General features: G+C 36.6%; 1 protein-coding gene across 3 annotated transcripts in view; it reads left to right on the forward strand.

Moving 5' to 3' along the window:
* The window catches only part of NUBPL (nucleotide binding protein like), a 367,758-nt gene extending 364,785 nt beyond the window's left edge, over nucleotides 1-2,973 (forward strand). For all 3 annotated transcript variants that reach the window (XM_036842440.1, XM_036842438.1, XM_036842439.1), the window contains one exon: nucleotides 1,696-2,973. In XM_036842440.1, coding sequence (XP_036698335.1) covers nucleotides 1,696-1,758 — 63 coding nt within the window. In that variant the 3' untranslated portion in view covers nucleotides 1,759-2,973. The remainder of the gene's footprint in view (nucleotides 1-1,695) is intronic.
* Nucleotides 2,974-21,899: the final 18,926 nt, after the last annotated feature.

Consider the following 21,899-nt stretch of genomic DNA (forward strand, 5'->3'; position numbering starts at 1 on the left):
CAGACATGACTGGCTTTTTTCACCACCCCCCAGGGGGCAAATGTAAGTAACTTTTTTTTTTTAACATATATATGTATCTATCCTTTTTCAAATTCTTTTCAGAATATTGAGCAGCATTCCCTGTGCTATACAGTAGCTCCTTGTTTATATATATATGTATACATACATATGTATCCACAGATACAGGTACATATACACACACACAAATATGTGTGTGTGTATATTCATTTTTTGTTCTTTCTTTATGATCTTAATATGTGGCAAATATTTAAGTTTCTGATGTGAGTTACAAATATGGGTTTCTCTTTGTGGTACAAGATTTTATATATATATATATATATATATATATATATATATAAAATTATATATTATATAAAAATAATTCTTTTGTTTTTCAAATTGCTGGTTTCTTAATACATTGTATCAACTTCATAATGTAAATACAGAGAGGTCTATATTAAAATAGTTCCCCAAATGGAGGAAATATTTACTTTCAAGCATAGTTTTAAAAAATCAAGATGTGTGAAACACAGTTAAGTACTTCATCAAGTCAGGGTAAAGAAGCCTCAAACAGTCCTTTTACCATGCAGAGTCAGGGAGCTGGTCAGCCTGGATTCAGAGCCCAGCTCATCTCACACTAGCTGTGATGCTGTGGACAAGACTCTTCACCTTTCATGGTCTTGGTTTTTTTGTATATAAAGTGGGAATAGTGACAGAATTTACCCCTTAGGATAACTTGAGGATAGATGAAATAATACTTGGCAGATATTAAGTACTCAAGCAAATTTTAGCCATTAGCATTACTTCCAGTAGTAGCAGTAGTAGCAGTAGTAGTAGCAGTAGCAGCAGCAGCAGCAGCAGCAGCAGTAGTAGTAGTAGTAGTAGTGGTAGTAGTAGAAGTAGTATGTATATAACTGTAAATATATAAATGTATATATTACTGGTTCTAGAAAATCTTACTATTGTCTTACAGTTACTTTTTATAGATAAGATAGGAGAAATAAGTAGTATTTACATTTCAATTGTTTAAAACTTTAAAATGCAAATGCCATGACCATTGTTCTAACTGGACTGTGGAGGCATTAGGTTAGTTGTGGCCCACTTAGCTCCTGGGAGCTACTTTTCGTGTTCTGTTGTACTGGGGTCCCAGAGATGAAGAGTATGACAACTGATTCCAGGAATTCTTGCGTGGTACTTAAATCTCACCAAATGGAGGAGCCTAGAGGTGCTTGGTGCTGGTATTAGACACCATTGTCAGAGAGAATAAAGAAAATGCTTTCTGAAGATAAACATAGGGTGGTAATAGATAGTCTTTTCAAAAATGACTAATAACCCTTATGCCAAAGAGGTTTGGCAGTATCTAACTCAAGATATCAGTTTGTCAGAAGAGGAAGGTGTAAGTTTTCTGCAGCTAGACTGGGTTGCTAGTTTGCTGACATGGGAGTTAGAGTTTGAAAAACAGTAATTGCTGCTACTAAATATTTTTTTCATAAAGTCACCTTCCAAATAATCTAAACCCATTTCTCCCCTGCCCTACATGCATTGTTCACAGCAGCATCTTCTAACTATTGAGTTTCCTCATCTCATTCAGCCTTTCTACTATTCAATTCAGTAGACAACTATGGCAAACAGTTTGTGAGTCATTTGATGTCTACTAGGGAGAAATATAGAACAAACAAATCTGTTCTTTTCCAGGCCAAAGCCTACCTAAGGATTGCTACCGAAGTGGTAAGAAGATTGCCACCACCTCCAGAGTGATTCCCCAAGTGTCTTGGAAATCCGCCTGGTTCTTGACAGTAAGACCTTTGGAAATCAGCAGTGTGGTGGTGAAACCTACAGAAATAATAGCAATCATAGTTGTTTTCTTGTATTTCTAAAGAAATAATGTCTTATCTTCAGATTTGATTTGCTAAACAATGACTTACAAATAAAGTTTTTACATACCGATGCTTACTGCTACATTTAGGAATTTTTTTGCAAGCTGTTGTGTACCAGCGTCACAGAACTGCATTTTATTTTATTGAACTACCCCTTAAGGAATCACGAGTTTATATTACAAGCCCAACCTTCAGTTCAGGAGAGAACTGTGCTCTTTTTGCAGGACTACAGAGTTAAAGAATTTACTGAATGTGAGTATGGATGTTAAGTGTGACATCTCTCCATCAGGCAGTTTGATCTGGGTTTGAATCCTGCCTCTAGTACTATCTTGGACACATTCTTGTTCCAGATAAACCTCTACTTCTTCATCTGGACTCGACTCTCCCCTAGACTTAATAAATCTCAATCTCCAGGGGTGGAGTCTGGACATGTGTGTTTTTAACAAGATCATAATGATTCTGATTATGATGGCAATAATAATAGTAATTAACATTTATCAAGTGTTTTTTCGTGTCCTTATAGTTAATCTTTCATTCATATGAGTGGGGTACTGTTGTTGTTTCCACTTTACAGATGGGGAAACTGAGATATGGGAAAGTTAACTGTCTTCCTGAAGGTTACTGTCTAGCAAATGGAGGTTTGAAATTGGGCAGTTGGATACTGGATCCTTCCTTTTGTACACCAAAGGGCATTTGTTTATTTCAAAAGAGGAATAGGATTATAGTATTCAGAATTTCCTCAAACTTATTTGACCATGAACTCCCCCAACCTCCCCTTTAGGAGCATTTCTTGGAGTTCATATTTCAAAGAATACACCTGGAAAAGCATCTTGTCTGGTTGAGGCTGAGAGAGAGAGAGAGAGAGTCAGTCAAGGGCTTCCCAAGGTTATAAAGCTGCAAGTACTGATAAGAATCATTAGTTAATCCTCACTTACAAGGAGGTGGTCTGTGACCTTTGGCAAATGCCTGAGTTCCTTTGCTCTGTAGTTAAGCAGCCAGAAAATTAGGTAAAGAGTTACATATCAAGCTTTGGTAAACTTAAGAAAATTGAAATCGTATCAAGTATCTTTTCCTACCACAATGCTATGAGAGTAGATATCAATTACAGGAAAAAATCTGTAAGAAATACAAACACATGGAGGCTAAACAACACACTACTTAATAACCAAGAGATCACTGAAGAAATCAAAGAGGAAATCAAAAAATACCTAGAAACAAATGACAATGAAAACACAATGACCCAAAACCTATGGGATGCAGCAAAAGCAGTTCTAAGAGGGAAGTTTATAGCTATACAAGCCTACCTTAAGAAACAAGAAACATCTCAAATAAACAACCTAACCTTACACCTAAAGCAATTAGAGAAAGAAGAACAAAAAAACCCCAAAGTTAGGAGAAGAAATCATAAAGATCAGATCAGAAATAAATGAAAAAGAAATGAAGGAAACGATAGCAAAGATCAATAAAACTAAAAGCTGGTTCTTTGAGATGATAAACAAAATTGATAAACCATTAACCAGACTCATCAAGAAAAAAAGGGAGAAGACTCGAATCAACAGAATTAGAAATGAAAAAGGAGAAGTAACAACTGACACTGCAGAAATACAAAGGATCATGAGAGATTCCTACAAGCAACTGTATGCCAATAAAATGGACAACCTGGAAGAAATGGACAAATTCTTATAAAAGCACAACAGAAATCTGAAAGTGAAATTAAGAAAACACTCCCATTTACCATTGCAACAAAAAGAATAAAATATCTAGGAATAAACCTACCTAAGGAGACAAAAGACCTGTATGCAGAAAATTATAAGACACTGATGAAAGGAATTAAAGATGATACAAATAGATGGAGAGATATACCATGTTCTTGGATCGGAAGAATCAACATTGTGAAAATGTCTATACTACCCAAAGCAATCTACAGATTCAATGCAATCCCTATCAAACTACCACTGGCATTTTTCACAGAACTAGAACAAAAAATTTCACAATTTGTATGGAAACGCAAAAGACCCCGAATAGCCAAAGCAATCTTCAGAAAGAAAAACAGAGCTGGAGGAATCAGGCTCCCAGACTTCAGACTATACTACAAAGCTACAGTAATCAAGACAGTATGGTACTGGCACAAAAACGGAAATATAGATCAATGGAACAGGATAGAAAGCCCAGAGATAAACCCACGCACATATGGTCACCTTATCTTTGATAAAGGAGGCAAGAATATACAGTGGAGAAAAGACAGCCTCTTCAGTAAGTGGTGCTGGGAAAACTGGACAGGTACATGTAAAAGTATGAAATTAGAACACTCCCTATAAAACATTCTTGAAATGACAAAATTATAGAAATGGAGAACAGATTAGTGGTTTCCAGGGGTTAAGGAGGGGATTGGTGATGGGGGAGGGAATTTTGTCTGTGGCTATACAAGGGCAACATCAGAAATCCTTGTGAGGATGGAAATGCTCTGTATCATGACCGTATGGATGTCAGTATCTTGGTTGTGAAATTGTGCAACAGCTTTGCAAGATGTTACCATTGGAGGAAATTGGGTAAAGGGCACAATGGAATCTCTCTGTATCATTTCTTACAGCTTCATGTGAAGCTACAATTATCTCAGAATAAAAATAAGAGTATAATTTTAAAAAGCACACTTGCCCTGCTGTGTCTGAACTGAAATCTCCTGGACCAAATTATCCATGCTAATTAAAATCATGAATAAAAGTATTTGTGGATACACAGTAATCATCATTCATCACTCTGAAAAGGAAGTAGCTTTAAGTTGTAGATATGTATTTATATTTTATTTTCTTTGGAAGAAGGCCAATGTAGATAATCATTGAGTATTTCTAAATACCAAAAAGCAAGTAACTGAACCAAGCTTAACTTTACCTGGAAAAAGAATAATTTAAATAAGCTCCACAGGTGCTTAAAGTTGTGTACCAGAATTTAATACGTCTCATGGAGAAACGGGAAAGATAGACTTCACTCATAAATATACAACTTAGAGAAGATTCACATATATAATCACCTGCTCCTTTCTCCCTCACTTACTAGTCTCTGCATTTGCTTCCAGGAAAGCCACTGAAAAAAATTGTGGTTGGGGTTTATACCCAGGTTTAAAAGTGGAAGAGGGGAAAGTAGGTTTAAGAGCAAGAATGAAGCTTATTCTAAAATTTTTGCCCCTGGTAGCCTTTGCTAAGCTTCAGAGAGCTGACTTCAAATAGACTATCAAGCATAGCTAGTCTGCCTGTTGCTAGGGGTAATATTTATTCCTCATTCTTCACATTTCCACAGAGTGTAGAGAATTTCCATTCCGCTGTCCAGGAGGGAAAGGCAAGCTCCCCCACTCACTCCATCCTGGGGAAAGAGGAGTGACTCATGGGCAAATTTCTTTATATCTGTGTTTCTTTGATTTCAGCCAGATCCTGAGCTTTCTGAGGTAGGCTACAGGAAAGCCTGAAGCTGTCCACTTCTGCCTTGCACTTGGGTGAGCAAGTCCGTCTAATTTAGAGGTAGGGTATTTGGTAGCCCATTGTGGTCACATATCCTCTAATCCAGCTTTTTGTCAGTAATAAAGCTAATTTTTTTTTTGAACCATTATCTGGATTCTATGTCTCTCAGTTCCAAACAGGGGAAGAATCCCCCCAACCAGACTCCAAGGAAACACAAAATACCTTTCTAGAATCCTATAAAGTTAGAACTGAAGAATATATTTCAGATAAGTCCACCACTCTATTTGAAACACCTCTAGTAAAAAATAAGTTCATTAATGGCCAGAAGTTTTTTTGGGGGGGAGGGGGGAGAGTGAAGGGAGGTTATTATGATGTATACTACATATGCAGTAAAGCACAGAAGACATAAATATACAGGTCAATTAATTATCTACAAAGTGAACACCCATGTAACTACCAGCTAGGTTAGGGAGTAGACCACAACAAGCATCCCCAAAGCCCCAGTGTTTTCCTTCACAATCACTATCCTCTTCTTCCCTTACAAAGTTAACAACAAACTGATGTTTTAGCACCTAAGTCTGTACCCTTAAACATTATAGTTTTGCCTGTTTTTTTTAAATTTATATTAAATGGAACTATATGGTATTTTGCTCTATATTAACTGCTTTTATTTTGCTCTATACTGACTACTTTTGTTCTGTATTATATTTCTGAGATGCATGTCTATTGTTGCATATAGCTGTGATTTATTCATATCCTTTGCTGTAGAGAATCCCATTGTTTGAATAAACAACTTACCCATTCCACTGTCTAAATGGATATTTGCATTGATTCCAGTGTTTTACTATTACAAATAATGCTGCTCTGAACGTTCTTGTATATATTTTCTTGGTGTTCATGTGCTTGAATTTCTGTCGAGTTATTTCTGGGAGTGGAATTACTGGTAGTTGTTTAGTGGTATCTCATTGTGTTTTTAAATTGTATTTCCCTCATTACAAATGAAGTTGAGCACCTTTACATACAGTTATTGGGTAATTAGATATCTTCTTGTATGCAGTGCCATTCAAATTTCTTGCCCATTTTTCGAACGTGTTGTTGGAGCATGTATATATTCTTATATTGTTGATATGAATCCTTGTCAGTTCTATGTGTTGCAGATATCTTTCCCCCTCTATGACTTGCCTTTCACTCTCTTAATGGTATCTTTTGATAAACAAAGGATCTTAATCTTAGTGTATTCAAATTTATCATTATTTTCCTTTATGATTGTTGATTTTTTTATGCATACCTCAAAGTCATGAAGATATTACACTATATTAACTTGTAGAAGCGATTGAGTTGTTTTGCCTTTTACGTTTTGTTCTACTGTCCATGTGGAATTGGCCTTTTGGTTATTAGGTGAGGTGGGTGTAAGTTTCTCCCCCTCCCCACCAGGTGGACATCTAATTGTCACTTGTAAGACTGTGTTTCCCTCCACTATTCTGCAATATGCCACCTCTGTTGTAAATTAAGTGTTTGTGTTACTGTGGGTCTGTTTCTGGGCTTTGTATTCTTTTCCATTGGTGGATTTGTCTGTCTTTGCACCAATAACTCACTGTCTTGTTTATCATCACCTTGATGTTCTTCAAGAATATTTTGGCAATTCTTGATTTTTTGCATTTCCATATAAATTTTAGGGCCAGCTTGTGAAGTTCAAAAACAACAACAGCAAAGTACTGGAGAGTTTCAATTTTGCTTAGGATGGAGAAGACTGGAAAGAACATCGTATCCACCCTTACAATAAGAAAAAACTGTATGATCTACAAAATCATAACTTTTAATTAAACTGACCAGAGAACCTAAGTTACAGTGCAACGTAGTAGCCTGAAATGTAAGGAAAGACAGAGCCCTCCAAGGAGAGACAGGATGTAAGCATTTCCCCACCTTTGGCAGAGCACAGACAAAAGACATCAAGCTCCCTACAAACAGGTAAGACAAATTCAGTGAAAAATTTTCACACATTGCTAAAAGTTGAGTGTGGATAACAGGAGAATCTAGAACCCCTGGAAGCTACTAACAGAAGGGGAGTTTACACCCACTAATAGACTTTTCTCTATGAACTTCACTGGGTACCTAAGAGAAGATTTGAGCATGGGGTAAGGGACTGAAAAAAGCCTTTCTTAGTGCCTAGGCCTGGAGGAGGAGAGCAGTTGCTTCTGTGAGAAAAACAGAGCCCTGCCTGACCTCCCTTCCCTGTGGAACAAATACTGTAAGTCACTGGGGGAGGGCAACAAATCTTGTTGTCATCAGATGAAGACCCATTATGACTGGGGAGAGGAAACAGAAAAACCCTCTATTCCTAGGGGAATAGGAAGAGAAAGACATCCTGGCCCCAGGGACCATTAAAAATATCCTATCCGTGGGGAGGAGGAAGACCACCAAGAAAGCCCAATGACCAAGGCTCAGGGACACAGGACTTGCCCAAAGCTGAGGCTGAGACAGGACAACTGAGAACCCCCTGCCCCACAGCAAGCTAGCAAGCACTAAGTATCAAGCAACAGCAGTCTACTGTTGGAGGAGGGAGCAAAAATGTGAATAGAGAAGGTCAAAAGCTAAGGGTAGAGCAGGAACAATAAGAAAAAAATCCTTTGGCAACTCCATCCTTCAACTTAAGCACAAGGTAATACCAGAGAGATCTGAAGCCAGTGGTGCACTTTAACCATAACAACAACAAAACCTAAATAAGATCAACTCCTGATGAAATTGACTCAGTCCTACACCTTAAGTTTCTAGCAAAATAAGAGGCATGCCCATTTTCAGCTATAAATGCTATTTACCTCAGTCTTTACTGTCCTACTCGTGATAACCAGTATTTAATGAAAGAATTATAAAACATAGAAAGCAAGAAAAATAAACCCCCTACTTGATAGACAAAACATTTAACAGAACCAGACACAGAGATGACTCAGATGTTGGTACTATCAAATAAGGACTTTTAAATGGGTAATTAGTATGTTAAAGGGGCTAATGGAAAAAGTGAACAAGCTTGATTAGATGAGGAATTTCACAGAGAGACGGAAACTGTAAGAACAAGTAAAATAGAAATGCTAGAAATTTTAAAACACAGTAACAGGGAAGAAGAATACCTTTGGGCTCATTAGGAAACTTGACACAAATGAAGAAAGTGTTGATGAACTTGGAAGATAGGTAAACAGGAACTACCCAAATTGAAATACGAAGAGTATAAACAGTTTAAAACTCGCATACACACAAACAAGAGCTGGGGATAAATTGTATCTCATAAGGAGAAGAGGAAGAGAGGGACCTTGGGACAGAAAAAATATTTAAAGAGGTAACTGCTAAGAATTCTCTAAATAAAATAAAATTTATTAAACTAGGGAATTAACAAAACTCAGAAAGTTCCAAGTGGGATTTTAAAAACCTAGATATATCATATTAAAACTGCTGGAAAAACAAGGATGAGAAAATCTCGAAGGCAGTCAGTGAAAACAATTCACACTTTTTTCAGACAAAAGCTAAGAGAATTCATTAATAGCAGACTTTACTACAATAAATGCTATATAGGAAGTTCTTCAAGCAGAAGGAATAGAATACCAGGTATCTTACCAGATAGAAATTTTGATCTGTACAAAGAAATGAAGATCTCTGAAAATGGTTAAAAATAAATATAAAAAAATACTTATTGACTTGTTTTTGATCATTCTAAAAGACAGTTGACTGCCTACTACTACTAACATTTTTAAAAATGAGGTTAAATAATAAGCCAGTAGTAGAGATAAAATGGAATCCTAAGTACATAATCCAAAATCAAGCAGAAATCAAAGTATAAAAGGAATGAAGAACAGAATGAATAGAAAACAGCTAGCAAGATGAGGATTTTAATCCAAACGTATTGATAATTACAATGAATATAAATGTTCAAAACAGACTAATCAGAGATTGTCAGAGTGGATAGAAGAGCAAGACCTAACTCTATACTGTCTAAAAAAAATTCATTCTAAATATAAAGACACAAATAGATTAAAAGGAGTAGATAGAAAAGATATACAGTATGAACATTCATCAAAAGAAAGGTGGAGTGGCTATAGTAAGTAGTATCAGGTACGGCAGATTTCAGAATCAGGAACATTACCAGGAATGAAGAAGGATGCTCACTAAAAAAGAAATAACTTTAATGTCATAAATCACCAAAAGAAATGTATGTTGTAGTTGTAAATTGACAAAGTAAACTCCAGTCCCACATGCTATCACTGGCAAAATCTACCCAACATTTAAAGAAGAAATAATGCCAGTTCTACATGAACTCTTCCAAAAAATAGAAGAGGAGGGAGCACTTCCCAACTCATTTTTTGAAGCCAGCATTATCCTGATACCCAAACCAGACAAAGACAGTACGAGAAGACCACAAATACTCCTCGTGGGCATAGATACAAAAATCCTCAGCAAAATATTATTTAATTGAATCCAGCATTATATAGAAAGGGTAATGCATTGTGACCAAGGGGGTCATTTTCCTGGGAATGCAAGGTTGGTTCAACATTTGAAAATCAATCAGTGTAAACAGCAGATTAAAGAAAAAAAGAAACTGAAGAAGGATAGACCAAGGAAGAAACACCATATGTTTCTCTAAAAGGTGTAGAAAAAGCGTATGACAAAATTCAACATTTAGGATAAAAATTCTCAGCAATGTGGGAATAAAAGACAACTTTTTCACTCTTATAGAAGGCATCTACAAAAAATTTGCACTTAATATCTTAACTAATGGTGAAAGACTGCTTTCCTCCTAAGACAGGGAACAAGGCAAGGTTCTCCATGCTCACCATTTTTATTCAGTATTGTAGTGGAGGTCATATCAGTGCAACAGAAAAAGAAATAAAAGCATACATATTGGAAAGGAAGCAATAAAGCTGTGTCTTTTCACAAGTAACATGATTGTCTATGGAGAAAATATACACAAAAGTAACTAGAACTAATAAGTAAATTTAGTAGAGTTGTAGTATCCAAAGTCAATATACAAAAATGAATTTTATTTTTATGTATTAGCAGTGAATGATTGGAATTTGAAATGGAAATAGTATAATTTATAATAGCACAAAACATGTAATATTTAAATATAAATCTAATAAGATATGTGCAAGATCTGCTATGCTGACATACAAAACACTAATGAAAGAAATCAAAGAAAACAAATAAATGGTGAGAGATATCATGTTTATTGTTTGAAAGACTCAGTATTGTTAAGATATCTATTCTCCCCATATTGATCTATATCCAATGCAATCCCAATCAGAATCCCAGGAGACTCGTTTGTTGAAACTGACAACTTGATTCTAAAATTTATATGGAACAAAAGAGGGTCTAGGAGAGCCAAAACAGTTTCCAAAAAAGAAAATTAAAGTCAGAGGACTTACACTACTTGATTTAAGATTTATAAAGCAACAGTAATCAAGACAGTGTGGTATGGGTGTAAGATAGATAGATCCATGGAACAGAATAGAGTGTTCAGAAATAGACATATGACAACTTGATTTTCAAGAAAATTGCGAAGGCAATTCAATGAGGAATAGATCATCTTTTCAGCAACTGTGGTCAGTTAGACATCTTTTTGCAAAGAAATGAACCTTGCCTTGTACCTTACACATCTACAAAAATAAAATCAAAATGGATCATATACCTAAATGTAAAATCTAAAGCTATGAAACTTCTAAAAGGAAAACATAGGAGAAAAGTCTTCATGATCTTGAGTTAGGCAAAGATTTCTTAATTAGGGCACAGAAAATCGCTATAAATCTATAAAAGAAAAAGTTAATAAATTGTACTTCATAAATTTAAAACAGCTGTTGGAAAAACATAATTAAGAAAATTTAAAGGAAATTTACAGACTGGGAGAAAATATTTGTAAAACATATCTGACAAAGAATTTGTATCTAAACTATATAAAGAACTCTTACAACCCATTAATAAGAAGACAAAAACTCCAATTTTAAAATGGGCAAATAATGTGACTAGAGACTTTACCAAAGAAGAGATACCATTGAAAAGTAGCATGAAAAATACTCAACATGTTTAGTCATTAGGGAAATGCAAACAAAACAAAACAAAACAAAAAACCCACAATGAGATACCACTACACAGCTATAAAAATGGCTACAATGAAAAAGACTGACCACACCAAGTGTCCATGATGATGTGAATCCACTGGAACTTTCATACACTGTTGGTGGGAATGTAAAATGGTACATTTACATTTGGAAGACAGTCTGGCACATTCTTAAAAAGTTAAAGATGCACTTACCATACAATCTAACTCTTCTGCTCCTAGATATTTATCCAAGAGAAACAAATATATATCCACATGAAGACTTACATACAAATACTCCTAGCGGCTTTATTTTATATTATCCAAATGCTGGAAAGAACTCACATGTCCACCAAAAGGTGAATGGATAAACCAAATTGTAACTATGCAATGGAATACTTCTTAGCAATAAAGTGGAATGAATTATTAAATCTTAAAATGAATTATTAAATCTTGAGAGTGAATTATTAAAAGGAATTATTAACTCTTAAAATAATAGTGCTGAATGAATGAGGCAGACAAAAAGGGTACAACCTGTGTAATTCTATGTACATACAATTATAGAAAATGCATACTTTACTAGACAGAGTAGATCAGTGGTTGCCTGGACATGGGTACTGGGAGAGAAAGGGTATGGAGAGAGAGACAGATTAAAAAGGAAATGAGGAAACTTTGGGAAGTAATGGAATGGTCATTAACTTGATTATGGTGAAGTTTTCACAGGTATATACCTAGATCAAAACTCATCAAGTTGTGCACTTTAAATATGTTCAGTTTATTGTGCATCAGTTATACTTCAATAAGGTTATTAAAAAAAGAATGATGTATTCATGAATTGCTTTCTGATATTGGATTATACTTTCCAGAATAGTATTTTTATAAGAAGATAACCCTTTTTTTTTTTAAATTATTTATTTATTTATTTATTTATGGCTGTGTTGGGTCTTCGTTTCTGTGCGAGCGAGGGCTTTCTCTAGTTGCAGCGAGCGGGGGCCACTCTTCATCGCGGTGAGCGGGCCTCTCACTGTCGCGGCCTCTCTTGTTGCGGAGCACAGGCTCCAGACACGCAGGCTCAGTAGTTGTGGCTCACGGGCCCAGTTGCTCCGCGGCATGTGGGATCTTCCCAGACCAGGGCTCAAACCCGTGTCCCCTGCATTGGCAGGCAGACTCTCAACCACTGCGCCACCAGGGACGCCCGATAACCTTTTTTAAATGCCTGAAATGTCACAGTTTCCATGTATAGTTGTTTTCAAATCCCTTTTTCAAAGTCTCTCTTTGTTTTTTTAACTAAAGATACCTTTTTGAACAACTAGATGAGCAATGTCTCTTCCTTGTGCCAGTCTGAGTGACTACTGATGTTTGGAGTTCAGATGGAAACTTGAAGCATAATCAGTTCAATTATTTGCTTTCTTTCCTTACTTTTGCCACGTCTGCTTGTATGACCTGAAGCAGCAAATTGTTTTCACATTTAAAGCTATTTTTAAATAATTTGGCTTAAAGTCTATATAGAGTATAGTATAGAATTTGGTCATAGATCACTTTTCTAATCAGAAACTCTTATTTGAATAACATTTAAACCCAATCTTCCCTTTAAAGTATATCAATGCTTTGAAAACCTTGTTAAAGTCTGAAATTAGATGGCCTATATAAATATTGATGTGCCATACTTTCAACTTATTAATTGAAAAGTAGCTGACTTTTATTCCCAGGAATGTCAGGTTTATAACAACAGATAACTTGATTAATACATAAAGGATGTTTAAAACAAAAGAATATCCTTTAATTTAAAAAGAAGACAAAAAGTGGTTTTTTGAAGATTTTTGCAAACTACTTTCCTACTCTTTATTATTTTTAATCTTTTGTAGATATTTTAAAGTTCTGTAGTTGTTATTTTTTGTTTTAGCTCATTTATACCCCGTGGCTTTAGTAATTTTAATACTGTAGGTTAGTTTGGATCTCTACAATAACATCAGTTGTCTTTTACAAATTGAATGTATCAAGCAATAATGATTTTTATTTTTTGTTATTTATTTTGAAATATAAGATAGGAACAATAAATTATCTTTAACTGTATCTGTTTCAAGCATTAAAAAACATTTGGTAGAATATGGGTGTTGCAGCTGTTGAACTGTTGTTTAAACATTATTTCTCACACTGTGCCTAATGGACTTAATTATGGTTCACACACTTGTTTCTTTATCATCTCTTCAGATGGAGGACTATACAGATACATTGTAAACCACCATGAGAATGTGTTATTAGGCTGTCTTTGCGGATGAAAGTATTTTCTAATTATGTTGTAAAAGTTCCTTGCAAATAAATTCCATTAATTACTGGCTTTCTCTTGTAGTTCACTAATCTAGTTACTCACCGAGATCAAGTACAAAAGAAAGCCAACATATTCAGACTAAAAGGCCTTATTGTGACTGGACCCAAAGGTCAACAATAGTGATTAGTCTAAAATCCATTTAACATTGAGAAGAACCAATCAAAAATATTTCTTCAACTGTTTCCCAGCCCCTACTTGTCCATAGGGAGCTTCTACTTTAATTGAGGACACTAAACTATCACAAAGTAAATGTTAAAATGCATAAGAGCCAAACTCTAAGTACATTAGTAGTTTTAGGGAAATGGGTTGGAGAAAGAAGATCTGGAATCAGGTTTGAAGAATAGGGGGTTAAATAGGAGGAAATAATACGAGCAAAGAAATGAGTGTAAGTGGGCGGAATATAGTGTCTCCTGGGGAGCTGTGGGAAAACTAGCCTACTTAGAGATGTAGTTTCATATTTGGATGTCATGGGTAATAGGATAATAGCATGGGAAAAACTGATCGGATTACAGAGGGCCTTGAATGACATGAAGTGCAGTTCGACCTTGACACAGCAAGCAGTCATAAGATTAAAAAAATATATTTTTATCTATAATACATGCCTTCCAGACAAAATTTTAAAGGTATAAAAAGACATTCCATGAAAAATAATTCTCCCTTTTAATAGAGCCTAACAAACTGATTTCAAAATTTATGTGAAGAGTAAAGATCCAAGAATAGCTAAGAAACTCCTGAAGAAGAAGAAAAATAAGCAGGAAGACAAGGAGGCCAACTTGTCCTACCAGATATCAAGACACTATAAACTGACAGTAATTAAGATAGTGTTAATAAAAGATAGAAAATTGACAAATAGAGAACCTAGAAACAGTGTGTGCATATTTGAATATTTGATTTACCACAAAATGGGTATTGCAGATCATTGGGGAAACAGTGCTGGGACAGAAAAAATTGGATCCCTACCTTATGCCATATAAAAATCAATTTTAAAAGTAAAAATTATAAAATTTTGCAGAAAATATAGGACTTTGTGACCTTAGGAGTGAAGAATCTCTTAAGATATAAAAGGTACTAATCATAAAAGAAAAGACTGATAAATTTGGCATTACATTAAAATTAAGAATGTCTCTTTGGTAAAGGACATCATATAGAAATTGAGGAGATAAATTGTAAACTGAGAGAACATATTGCTGTGCCTATAACTAGTTATTCCTAAGAATTCAAGAATTCCTACAAATCAGTAAGAAAATTTAGAAAGGATAGCTTAATTGAAAACTAGGCAATAGAAACAAAACAGGCATTTCACAGAAGAGAAAACATGAATGGCCAGTAGACGTAAGAGAAGCAGCTCAGTCCCAGTAGTAATGAGGAAAATGCAAATCAAAACCAATGAGAGGCCATTTATACTCACTGGATTGTAAAAATTAAGAAGTCTTATAAACCAAGTATTAGAAGGGACATAGCCTAGACATTGGTGGTAAGATGGTAAACCACCACTTTGAAGAACACTTTGTTATAATATTACAGTCACATAACCTACTACTCTGTTCTTGGTATTTCCTAGAGGATTTCTTGCACATGTGCACCAGAAGACATATACGAGTGTTCATAGCAGCACTGTTCGGAGTAGCAAAAACCTACAAATAACCCAAATGTCTGGCAATAGAAGAATGGATAAATTCATTGTAGTGTAGTCACACAGTAGAATATTCTGCAGCAGTGATAATGAATGAACTACAGCTGCTTTTTAAAAATGGATGAATCTTAGAAACGATGTGCAAAAATAGCAAGTTACAGAAGACTATTTACAGTATGGAGATCCTATTTCAGCAACACCTTTGCAAAGACATCTTATAAAGCTCAAAAATAAGCAAAACCAACTAATTTCTGATTTAGCCATATAAACATATATGATAAAATTTTCTTAAAAACTCATAGGAATGATAAACATTAAAATCAGGGAAGAGTTACTTTTAGGGTGAGAAACAGGGGAGTGAGGCATGGAAGGAACACAAAGGTAAATACAGTGTTGGTAAACTAGTTTTTTTTTTTAACTTGGGAGGATGGGTGGAGTCACTGATATTGTTTTGTTTCTTATACATATTCACTTGTACATATTCTTTTGTGTGTATGATGTAACCTTAAAAATATCATTTGTAGAAAAAAATGTATTTCCTCCTTCTACTCAGTCAACCACCCATTTCCCTTCCACAGAGCCTTGTTAAATAAATTGTGGAACATCCCTATAGCGGAGTATCATGCAGCTTTTGAAAGAGAATAAAGCACCTCCATATGTTCTGAAATGGAATGATCCCTGGGTTATGTTGTTAAAAGAAAAAGTGTACGTGGAAAGCTACAACCTGCATTAAAACATACACACATGCATACGTGTTTGTGCATGCATGTGTCAGCTATCTCAGTAAGATAACGAAGAAACTGGCTCTCGTAAGTTCTTGACTCTGGAAGTGACTTATGGAAGCCATGTTTATAAAAGGTTGATCCAGCCATATGTAGGAAGTGAGGGCCGTGGTGATGGGCTGGGGGTACAAGGGAGGGGAATTCAGTAACAAAATCTGGGAAAATAGGGAGACCAGCTGGAAAACCATCACAGGAAGAGCGCCCTAAGGGAACCAGGGCTGGAGAAGGGTGATGGAAGAGCGCGAGGAAGTGAAATGTGTATTTTGGCACCGTAAATGATTTAGCAGTTCATTCTGCCTAGTTGCTGTTGCCAAAACCCAACAGTCTAAAAAGTCATGTGAAACTACATTTTTAATCTATTGGATGCAACTTATTTTATTATGACCTGTTAATTTCAAGGTGTGGTCATGGAATGTCACAGCCCAAATAGATGGTCTTAAGAAGATTTTGTGGAATCACCTTTTACATTAAAGCCACAGAGGGAGAAATCTCTACAAAGTCTGAAGTTCTTCCTGATTTACTCTGTATAAACTGTATTTTGATCTTTCATCCTGAGAAGGACTTAATTGATAAGTCTATGGTGGGATTATACAGATGTTTGCCTACTAATGTGCCCTGTGTAGCAATGGCAAAAATACCCTCCTAACTGGATATTCTAAGAAAAAGTACTTTTAAGGCAGAAAGTATTATATTATTCTCTTGATACCTATAATTAAATTTAATGAAAATGTTATAAACTTTTTCTTCTACCCAATCGCATTATATGAATTTTTAAATATGTATCGTATGTATCCACAGTTATGAATTGATTTTTCTTAAATTGCCCCATCCATGATTGGCATGCCCATATTTTTACTAATTTTTAGTGGAATCTGCTGGCAATCTAAAATAAAATAGTCCTATCCACTTTTTCTTCTTCCCCTCTTCTTATGCTTCTCTTCTTCTGCACTTCTTGCCATCATTACTCTTCTTACACTTGCTCTTTTAGCCAGAATGAAGCCAGGAGCTAGTTGTGTGCAGACGTATTGATTGTAGTGTTGTGTGTGTGACTCTCTGCTGTCCTGTTTTCCTGAACCTCGGATGGAGTCATCACTCTCACCAGTACAAATCAATTACTTCTTGTTGAAGTACCTGAGTCTTTCAACATCTGTTGTCCTTTACATCATTGATGGGACTCAGAAGAGATTCACTTGAAGTTTTTTTTCTCTCATACCACAGGGATTTTCTAAAACTTGTGTTATTTTCTGCGGCCCAGAGATTGTTTCATTTTCCTGCAAGAGGAGGAAAAAAAGGGATCTAAGTGCTTCCTGTGATTGCATAAAGTTTATTTTAGGAACAAAAATCTGTGCTCTTTCCTTTTTTTTCTATTACGCCCAATTTTCCTTGCTGAAGAATTTATACGGAATGTTGGGTGATGTTTGCTCCTTTTTTGCACCAAGGAAATGTTTCTTTTACTGATTAGAAAGTTTTAAAATAAATATCCTATGACCCTCTAGTTAAAATGTTTTGTGGAGGGAAAAAACATTGTTCTAAGTCTATCTCTTTACTCTTTAATTAGCGTTCAGACTATTGCTTGAAACAGTTAACATTATTTAGTCTCCCTCTGCACTAACCAATTTTTATAAATAGTATGCATAAAATCACCAATAAACAAAAATATCAAAACTTTTTATTAGTTTATGCTTTTTATGGTGAGGAGAGAGTTTTTACTGTCTAGAATTAGTGAGTAATTGTTTTCTGTTGAACCGGGAGGATTTCTTATCCTTTCTAGGGAGGAATTTTCATATAAACAAGCTTTTTGTATTTATCTAAAGCTTCCAATTAACTACATTTTACAATGAATATAAAAAATGAAGATTCATAATAACCACTTCCTGTTAGTAAAGAATAAGACACAGGAGCTATTTAGTCAAGTTGCCTTTTTATAAAATGAAATATTGAAAGGACAGGAAAATATGCCATCTAAGTGTTTAGGCTGGAACCTGTATAATCCACTTTTATTTCTGAATGATGGCTTTATTGCCATGCTTTTGAGAACGCTTTAGTGTCCTGAGCTTTTAGAAACAAGTGTGTATGTGACTTGCTTGTACATTTTCTGAGACCATATTTTCCAAATGCAGAATAGCTGCTGCCACTTCAGTTTTGGTTTCACTTCACAACTCTGTTAATAAAAATCCTTGTTGCAAGCTAATTTTCCTTGACAATTCATAGCAACCCTAACATGCTACTATTTTAAACAATAAATGAAGGAGATATCAGTTCCCATGTAAATAAGAACATTAGTCACCATCTCCGAAACTGGTTTGAAGAAGGAGGAGAGGGTAGATTTCCTGATGATGTGAGAGACTGAACTGTGGGAATAATTCCTTTTGGTAGTCAATTTATCTGTGCAGGAAAGTAGCTTAACAACATGAATTTCTTTCCCTTTAGTTTTTCATACATTGGTAAGCTTAAGGTACCCATTTTCTCAGGTAGAAGAAATAGGTTTGGGAAGTTCAATAAATTTGCCTAGGTAAGATTGTCAAAGAAAAATAAACCCAAAGAAACTCAGGTATCATGATAAGCTTTTATTAGCTGGAACAGTCCATAGTATTAAGTGGGTATCAACTGATGGAGGTAAGATTCTACTCACATTGCCCTACATTACCCATCAGAATTTCTTTGCTTTACTGTCTGGAATACTAGATACGAATTTGAAGGGAAATTGTAATTGAAACAACTATACCAGATAAATTAGAATAACCGTAAGTGACATTCTTGTTGAATTAAATATTAGTCAAGGTATAATTTTGACTCATTTCTTTTATTCATTTACTATTACCCTCCTCTGAAAGATTTATTTTAGAGCTTTAAAGAAATATTTGCTTTCTCCCAAATCCATTGCTCTGTCTTTTTAAAGAATAAAGATTGGGGGAAGCCCTCGAGAGAGGTAGGCATCTGGGAGGAATAAGGAATTTGCCTCTTGATTTCCCCATTGTGGAGGGTAGTGGGGAGGAAGTGTGGAGTGCTTGAAGTGATTAAGTTTGCTAGGCCATCTGGTCATCAGGAAAAGGCTATGTTTTCAGTTTCACAGTGAATGAGGAGTTTATTAAAGAAGGAGAGCATTTAGTTTAAGAAAGCAAGGAATCATATTTTGTGTCTGCCACTAAGAGCTTCAGCTTGCTTAATGTAAAAAGAAGGGTCACCTGTGGACAACTCTGCTCATCAGTGTGACTCTATAATGATGCTGTCGTCTGTATCACTAGGGAGAACTTGAAGACAATGGTTTGGGAAGATGAGCAAACATGCAAGGGTGGCCACTTGGAATAGAGTTATTCCAGTCCCCTAAGGTCTCTCCCCACCACCATACAATCTTTACGGAGGGAAGAAAATGAGCCAAAGGGGTGAATTTTTCTCAGGCCAAAGAAAGAAATCAGAGCTCCTGGTTCCTTAAAGTTTACTGCCAGAGTCTCTGATGCAGGTATCAGGTGGAAAGCCATGAATCAAGTGTAATTGATTAACATCCATCCACTCTTCTATTTATTGAACTACTTTATGCTTTAAAAGTTAAAACCAGGCTCATGTTTTATTTACCACTTTTTAGGTAAAGCCCTAAGTTCAAGAGAGGCTATGGGGAGAAAATCAAGAATAGGAAAAGAAATCAAGGCAGAAAGCGTGTCTCTGCACTGAACATTGAGATTCGAAGTCTGGCAATGGGCAAGGGCCTGCAGGTAATGAAGAGCTTGGAGGTGAGTCCATCTGTTGCCACCTGTTATCATCTTTGCAAGTAATTAATACAGTTCTCTGATGCTACCTGAATTATCAATAAATCTTGAAAGCTCAAATCCTGGGATGTGATTTGGATTGAGCAGCCTGAAAGTTTTTAAAGGATTTGTGGAACTTGCAGTTCCACAGAACATTGCAGTTTGTTTCATTCAAGGTACAGCTAATTACTGGGTATAGGAAGAAATTTTCCTGACCTTTTAAGAGACTGTTGCCCAAATGGTCTTGGGTTTATTAGGCGTGCTTGTCAAGGTGAGAATTCTTTTTGATTTCATTTGAAGCTGCCAGTATGAATGGGGTGGGGGGGAGGGCGAGGAGTGGATTGCCCTTCCAAGAAGGGCAAGAAGAATGGAACGTGCAAAGGCTTGAAGACTGAGAGTTTAGTCGGCTTCCACACCACAGATGAGAAAGTCAGGGTGGCTGAGGCTGGGCTGGCCTGGGGCTGAGCAGAGGTGAGCCAGCAAGGGGCAAAGGGCCAGGTCATGAAGGGTTCCTGCCATTCCCTAGAGGTGATAAGGAGCCATTGGAATGTGAGCAAGCAGCCCTCCCTGTCTGCTGGCACCCTGGCTCGCAGTCTTCTCCCTCCATTCTCCCACACTCATTGAGTGCACTGCCTCAGAGTGCATGTGGGCAGACAGCCCACAGACGCACCTGCACCTCATTCTCTGCCTCCACTCTCCTGACTCTGTTCTCATTCAGATCTGCTCTGCATCTGAACTCTGAAACTCCCCTAACTGTGAATTTAGTAATTTACCATTCTTCCTGTTCCCACATTCTGTTAACCTTCACTGAACTTGGCTCGCATGATGATGGAGTCTGGCAAGTCCAAAATCTGCAGGGTGGGCTGGTAGGCTGGAGACCCATGGAAAACTCTGGTGTTGCAGTTCAATTCCAAAGGCTGTGTATTGGAAGAATTCCTTCTTGCTTGGGGGAGGTCAGTCTTTTGTTCTATTAAGGCCTTCAACTGATTGGCTAAGGCCCACCCACGTTATGGAGGGCAATATGCTTTACTTAAAGTTTACTGATTTAAATGTTAACCTCATCTGAAAACACCCTCACAGAAACATCCAGAATAACGTTTGACCAAATGAATGGGCACCGTGGCTCAGCCAAGTTGAAACAGAAATAACCATCACACCTTCTTTTCTTCTCCAATCTAGACCTACACAGTAAATGTTCATTTGCTTCTCCCTCACTCCCTTACCTTGTATAACCACTGTACCCTACTTTGTTCATGGCAAAGCTTTTATCACTTCTGCAGTTGGCTTCCTCTCCTCCTGAAACTGCTCGGCAACACTGTAGAAAACCACACACTCAAGTGTAACGCTGCTACAATAAATGTGTGGTTTCCAGCTTCAATGGGGTCCTCGGGGTTGCTGGGTGCTGCTTGTGTGTCCCTGGTCAACTACCTTTCCGTTCCCACAGAGGCTATTTCAGACATCTACAGTTCTGGGGAATCTCTTACCCATCCTAGTCTCTCTTCCTCCGCAGATGAGCTTACCTGTTACAACACAGTGGAATCGTGGATTTTGAGCATGAACCACCTCAACTTGCTGCTCTGCTCCCTGTCTGAACCATCTGAACGATCTTGGCTTGCCCAATAACAATACTGGGAGCAGATAAAGATCCCAACAGGCATTCACACTTTGTCCTCAGAATTCATCCAGAGCAACTCTGCCTCTTCTCACTTTTGACTTTCCTGGTGCTTTGATTCCCTGCCCCACATCTCCATTCTCTAACTCTCATTTTCCAGCTTGTCTCTTCAACCAGTGGCTTAGTTTGAACTCAACTTGCTGGCTTTGACCTTCACACTTCTCAAGGTCATGTGTTCTGATGGCTGCTGTATTCAGGGAGGAAGGAGGTGGCAGTGGCTGGAGAGGCCTGCATTCAATTCCTGTCCCTGGGGCTCCGCTAGACAGCACGGAAGCCAGAACTGCAGGGTCCCTCAGGATTTTGGTGGCGCCACATGGAACCTGACATCCTGT

The sequence above is a fragment of the Balaenoptera musculus genome, chromosome 2, assembly GCF_009873245.2.
Source record: "Balaenoptera musculus isolate JJ_BM4_2016_0621 chromosome 2, mBalMus1.pri.v3, whole genome shotgun sequence".
In the NCBI taxonomy this organism is placed as follows: Eukaryota; Metazoa; Chordata; class Mammalia; order Artiodactyla; family Balaenopteridae; genus Balaenoptera; species Balaenoptera musculus.